This window comes from Talpa europaea (genome assembly GCF_964194135.1).
Source record: "Talpa europaea genome assembly, chromosome: 14".
NCBI classification, from domain to species: Eukaryota; Metazoa; Chordata; class Mammalia; order Eulipotyphla; family Talpidae; genus Talpa; species Talpa europaea.
Window position 1 is genome coordinate 78,331,299 of NC_140082.1, and position 6,855 is coordinate 78,338,153.

The 6,855-nt window shown below is 34.5% G+C and overlaps 1 protein-coding gene across 1 annotated transcript; it reads left to right on the forward strand.

The window, feature by feature from the left end:
* Window positions 1–3,272: 3,272 nt before the first annotated feature.
* LOC311183810 (homeodomain-only protein) lies at window positions 3,273–3,494 on the forward strand (the record flags this gene model as incomplete). The annotated part of the gene is made up of 1 exon (XM_084253433.1): window positions 3,273–3,494. One exon carries the CDS (start codon window positions 3,273–3,275, stop codon window positions 3,492–3,494), a length of 222 nt encoding a protein of 73 aa, XP_084109559.1.
* Between the last annotated feature and the right edge of the window lie 3,361 nt (window positions 3,495–6,855).

A 6,855-nucleotide genomic window follows, 5' to 3' on the forward strand; every position in this document is an offset into this window, starting at 1 on the left:
ATAAATCTTTAAAAAAAATAATGTTATAAAACCCAGCATTATAATTTTAGGTATCAATAATAAATTACTTTCAAGTACTGAAAGAAAAAAATAAAAATATCTTTTGTAAAACCCAATATATGCCCTAAATTATTTTTCTGCACACTCTCCTTCCAAGCCTTCAAATACATGAATGTCAATATAAATATATACAGAAACAACCTAGTCATGTATATATAAATATATACAGAAATAACCTAGGTGTTAATAGATAAGGACCTTAAAGAACCCAGCAAATTATGTCCAAAGTAATTAAAGGAAAAGATGCTTACAATGAATATAAAGGACATGTAAACAGAGAAATTGGAATTGAAACAAATAAAATTCTAAAGTGAAAAGAACTAGAAGCAAAAAGAAAAATTTTAAGTAAGATTGGAAAGAGAAGACAAAATAGTCTGTAAACCAGAGGCTGAGAACTCATTAGGGATTAGTGAATTGGAAAAGACAGATGTTTAAAAAAATGAACAGAACACAGCAATCTGTATAAAACTAAAAAGTATTCCAAAATAGATATAATTTTAGTCATAATGATAAGGGAGGGTGATTATAAAAAAGTACTGGAAGCAATAAGAGCTGAAAATATAAAAATTTCATGAAGACTATCAGTATTTATCTCAAGACTTTCAGTAAATACTAAATGTGATAAATACAAAGATAGCACACTTAGATGTAAATTACAGAGAAAAACTGGAAAATAGAGAGAAAAAAGATACATTATATTTGCATCATGGAGATATCTCCATTGTTGTAAAAAACAATGAAATAGCATATTTAAGCTGCTGGAAAAAAAAGTCAACCCCTAATTTTATATTCAACATAAATGAAGGTAAAACATATTTTCAGAAAAATTAAAGGTGAGAGAATTTAATATTAGTAAATCTCCATTGCTGGAATGCTAAAGGGAAATATTCAGGCTAAAAGGAGAGGGAAGGGACAAAAGTAGAAATGGTAAGTACCTAGGTAAATGTAAATATTCTATCAATTTACTTAAGGAGTATTGATTGTAGAATTGGAATTTTATATTCTATATAGATTTAAAAAATGACAAGAGAACAGAGAACAAAGGAGTTCTTAAGTGTAACTATTTTGCTATAAGGTTTTTACAATTTACATGAAATATACAGCTAACTCTAAGTTTGTCATAAATTAGAGGGTCATGTCATAATCCATATGTGAACCCCTAAAAAAACAACAGAGTAGAGCTGTAATAAAGACGTAAATAGAGAAGTTAATATAGAATACTAAAATTTATCTAATTAATTAATTCAATATTTTGGCAATTGTCTAATTCTTTGTCAAAAGAATGAAACAAAGCAGGGGAAAGAAAAAAATTAAAAGGGATAAGTAGGGGGAAATGCTAAATAGTAGTTATAAATCCTACTTATGTGAATAAGTACATTTTCCAAAAAATTTAAAAAGCACTGATGGTTAAAACTGGATAACAAGCAAGAACACTCTATACATTGTCTACAAATAAACACTATAAAGACATAGATTGAATGTAAAAAGAAAAAGATATATCAAAGAGTAAGCATAAGGAAGCTGGTATTAATATTCAAGTAAGAGACAAAGTAGACTTCAAGACAACAAATATATATAGGGAGAAATACAAATTAGGAAAAGAGAAAATTCATCAAGAAGCCAAAAGGAGGAAGTATCACACTTCCAGACTTCAAACTATCCTACAAAGCTACAGTAATCAAACCAGTATGATACTGGGATAAAAATGGACACACAGACCAATGGAACAGAATTGATACACTATTGTAAACCAATGTCACCTTGGTTTTTTAAAAAAGAAGTCATACATTATGAAAGTGCAAGAATTCAAAGATCTTCACATACATAAAGAGGAAATGAGAGACCTGAAAGGGAAAGATAAAATTGCAGTCATGTGCAGAAAAAAAAGAACAATTCTCTTAGTAACTGGCAAAACAAAACAAAACAAAAAATCATCAATGATATAGAGAATCTATATTCTAACTGAACAAAACCAGAACAAACACCTTTAATTATTAGCATTTGTGGATCATTATATTCAGTGACTGTCAAATACATATTAATGTGTTTGTATAGCTTTCATCAAGACAGATAAAATGGTAGACCATGAATCTCAATAGATTTGGAAAAGCTGAAATACTACAAAGAACTTTTTATACCATAACAATTAAAATGTCAGTAAGTTTACCATGAAAAGCCCTCAAATATTTGGAAATTAAATAATATGCTTAAAGATAGCACATGAGAATAAATCACATGGAAAATTAGAAAATTTCTGAACTAAATGATAATTAAAACACCATATTAAAATTTGTGGGATCCATTCGTGTAATGCTTATAGTCTTAAACACACGTAAGTTTTGGGCCCACACTACACTTAAGACTTACTGTGAATCTTCAGTGAAAAAGAATGGCATAGGGCCTCCCTGGTGGCACAAGGGTTAAGATGCAACCTATGAAGCTATCCACAGCCAGGGAGCAACCCACATGGTGCAGCAGACCTCTCCTGACTCTGCCCCGCTGCTCCCCTCAGCAGTGTACTTTGGTCAATCTGCCTGTCTGTTTCCCACTCTGTCTCTGATGAATCCTCTCACCACCCCACACCTCTGGCCTATACCCCAGCTCTTGTATGCATAAATAAATAAATCTTTTTTTTAAAAAAAAGGATGGCATAAAAAGGAAAAACAGAATTAATTTTTGGCAAAAATCACGTAATTCAATAAAAATGATACATTAAGTGGGAAAGGCAAACTGTGACAAAGCTTCAGTTGTATGTAACCATTCATGTTCCAGGGAAAGAGATGTGATAAAATATGCATGTATTTGCCCACTTGTGAACAACAGCAATAGAAAAGAAGTCAGAAACTAATGAGACAGTTATCCAGTTTCTGTATGAAAATAGGATGAAAAGAAGGAAGGAATAGAACTAATATAGTGTAGTAGAGAGACGATTATCACAAATTTATTTCTTAGAAACATAGTAATGTTTCACATAGGAAAAAGTACATAGTCAAATCAAATGCAATGTAAACAGCGAGAAAAGTAAACGATTTTATGATTAACAAATGTAGTGGCCTGGAGGGAAAAACAACTAGCCTAAGCAAGTTTGAAAAAAAATGTGCTAAACGCGCAACTCGGCTGTGGACCACTTAGACGCGCCCCGGGAGCAGCCAGGGGACGCTCCCGCCGCACCCTGCAATCGCCGGGGACTCGCGCTGCGGCGCGCCAGGACCATGTCGGCGGAGACCGCGAGCGGCCCCACTGAGGACCAGGTGGAAATCCTGGAGTACAACTTCAACAAGGTCAACAAACACCCGGACCCCACCACGCTGTGCCTCATCGCCGCGGAGGCCGGCCTGTCCGAGGAGGAGACCCAGAAATGGTTTAAGCAACGCCTGGCCCAGTGGCGGAGGTCGGAAGGCCTACCATCGGAATGCAGATCTGTTACGGACTAAGGAGGTGGTGGACATTGGCGGCTTCCCTACAGGAAAAGCATCTGCTATTTCTCTGCTTGGCTCAACCAAGCCATTTCGATTTTTCAGTGCAGTGTTATCTGTTCCAATGTCAGCTGTCCTGCTATTTAACATAATGTTATATTTTTTTAAATGTATATGACTAGAAAAAAATAACAATAGGAAGCTATGTGTAGCTTCTGGCTAGGAAAGTGGTATGGCTTGCATTTCTTTTCAGTTCATGATGATGGATGGCTTGAAAACCATCTAAATTTGCTTTTCACCATCACCTCCTACTAGCAAATTTACTTTCACTATCCATTTCAGAGTAGGCAGGTTACATGGTAAAGATAACATGACCAAGAGGGAGAAACATTTCCTGCTGTATCTATTTCCTAAGTTGTTTTTGTTGAGGTTAAGTGGGAATACAGAGGGATATTTGAGTCATTCAGATTTTATAAAGCAATTTCTCAATTAAAGCAATTTCTCAATTAAAGCTGTTTTAATTTAAAAAGTATTCAGTTAGGCTAAAAGGCAAAACTCCAACTGGAAGAAAAGCAAGCAACTAAAAAAGAAATATATAAATGTCTTGAATTTACCTTATTTAAATGCATTTGTTAAATTTATTTTGCTAAACAATATGAGCTGCTTTTTGTCTCTAAAATGATATTCCAAATAAAATCTTAACTTTTTGTTCAAAAAAAAAAAAAAGAAAAAAAATGTGCTAACTGGATACAATAAGGGCAAAGAAAAAAGAATGATATTTAAATATTTTATTTGAGTGAGTGAGTTTTTTTAAAGTGGTACAGTTTAGAAATTTTGAAACTAATTTACATATGTATTGGGTTATATAAGAAATAAGAAAACATATTGTGTATAGTGAAAGGTAGGTTTATTGTCATTGGAGAAAGAAGTTATAAATATGGAAAAATGGAAGATTAAAAATAGCCCAGTGATATTGGGCTGTACCAGAAAAATCAGTGAGGAACACACTCACAGATAGAGGGAAAAGTAATTCAGATATGTGCAACATATTGAGTGGAACTATACCTATTTTTCAACTCTGTACACTAGTAGGGCCTAGACAAAATGAAATCCCAGTAGAAATGAGTATATGTTAACACTCAGGGCTTGCTTTCTAAGTGCTATTTTCCAATGCAAAGAACCAGAACTCCTTGAAGAAATGATTGATTCCAGGTTTAGAGGAAAAAAATAATAGATTAGTCTAGTGCATCTTGGTGAACCAGGAAATTAATCAGTGCTAAGAAAATTGTGTGGGCTTGTGAAAGGAACATAGGGGCCAGCTTAAAGGATCTCCCAATGGTCAATTTTTGAAGTTTTAGAAATAAAAATAACTATTGCAATATATTCAAGTCTAAACAATAAAATAAATAGGACCTCTCTGGTAGCACAGCAGTTGAGTACTGGGCTGCAAAGCTGCCCGCAGCCTCTGCAGGGCCAGTTCGATCCCTGGCCCCCAGGTGAGGGTCCCACATGATGTGCAGACCTTTCCTGCCGCCCCCACTGCTCCCCTCAGCAGTGTACTTCGTCAGTCTGCCTGTTCTGCTCCCCGCTGTGGCTCTGGTGAATTCTCTCACCCTCCTGAGTTTCTGACTGTACCCAGTGCTTGTGCAAATAAATATTTCTTTAAAAAAAATACCAATATATCCATACTGAAGTCAAACAACTGAGAACATAAGTAAATGGGGGAGGAAAGTTCTTCCTTACAGTCAAATTTTAATGAGGAAGTAAAGAAAGTATCACAAAAATAGGAAACCCTCATCAGGCAAAGCTCATGGTAATAAGTGCTCTAGGCAAGACTCATCGATGGGCACTATGAAGTGCAGTATTGAGAAAGAAGATATGTGTGTAATTTCTTAGTATCTCTTCACAAAATTATTAATTACAAAGAGAAAAATGACAACTTTGCAGTGCAGAAAGCAGGCATACACCAACCACCTTAATCATCCGCAGAAATAAGACATAATGACCAGTAGGCCTGATATAACCCACCAAAAACACACATAACTGTCACTGTATTATTTTTGCCAAAAGTGCATAACCTCTAATCTAATCATGACAAAATACCAGACAAAATCATATTGAGAAATACTATACAAAATCGGTCCAGTATTCCTTAAACATGTCAAGGTAATGAGATACAAAAAAGAGAGGAACTTTCACAGGATGGGGGGCAGGTATGGAGAAAAAAGAAGCTGACAAATAAATGCAAATGTGGAATCTTAAATTGGATTCTGAACTAGAAAAATGGGCATTAGCAGGACAACTGACAAAATTCAAATATGGTCTTTAGATTCATTAATAGTATTATATCAAGGCTAATTTCCAGATTTCATTAAATATTAATGTATTAATATTATAATAAGTTATACAAAATATTAATATTAGGAAGGCAGGGTAAGGAATTCACAGGAACTGTCTGAACTACTTTTGGAAATTTCCTTAAAGTCCAAAATTGCTTGAAAATAATAAGTAAAATTGGAAAAAATTTAAACAAATTTTACTATAGAAGATTAATGACTGACAGCTAGCCTCATGAAAAATTTTTTTATCTCCTTAAGTGTCTAACTTATAAATTAAAATGATAATAAGATGCCATTTTACACTTGAATGGATATATTTTCTTTAAATGACAACATTTTTTAAAAATGTCTGTTAGTAATGACAGTAACTGATAATCTCCTTTACTATTGGTTGAGAGTGTGAAAAGCTTCCCCCTTGTCAGAAGACTGGCAATTTCTTAAGTAAATTCTATGTTGCAATCAAGTAAATTCCATTTTAAGGTAATTAAATACTAATATGCTCAAAACAGCTAAAAACTGGAGATAACCATCAAAAGGAGACTGAGAAGACAATAACACATAAAACTCAATAACTAATATGATGACTAAAGAAGCAAGACATACTGTGTGATTATATTTATATTAATTTCAAGAAAAGGCAAAACTAATCTAATGATGACAGAAATCATAACATTCTTAAGAGAATTAAGCTTGGCTGGAAGAAGGCAGTGTAGGGAGGTTCTTAGCTAAGAAAAATATTCTGTTTCTTAAATAACTATGAAAATTCATTGATTATACAATTAAGATCTATGCATCTAACTATGTATAATCTACTATGTAAAATACAAATATTAAGAATAAGTTTCAGGCCTCCCCTGGTGGTGCAGCGGTTGAGCACTGGGCTGCAAAGCTGCCCACAGCCTCTGCAGCGCCAGTTGGATCCCCGGCTGCCAGCGAGGGTCCCACATGGCACGCAGACCTCTCCTGCCGCCCGCTGCTCCCCTCAGCAGTGTATTTCAGTCCTTCTGCCTGTTCTGTTCCCTGCTCTGGCTCTGGTGAAT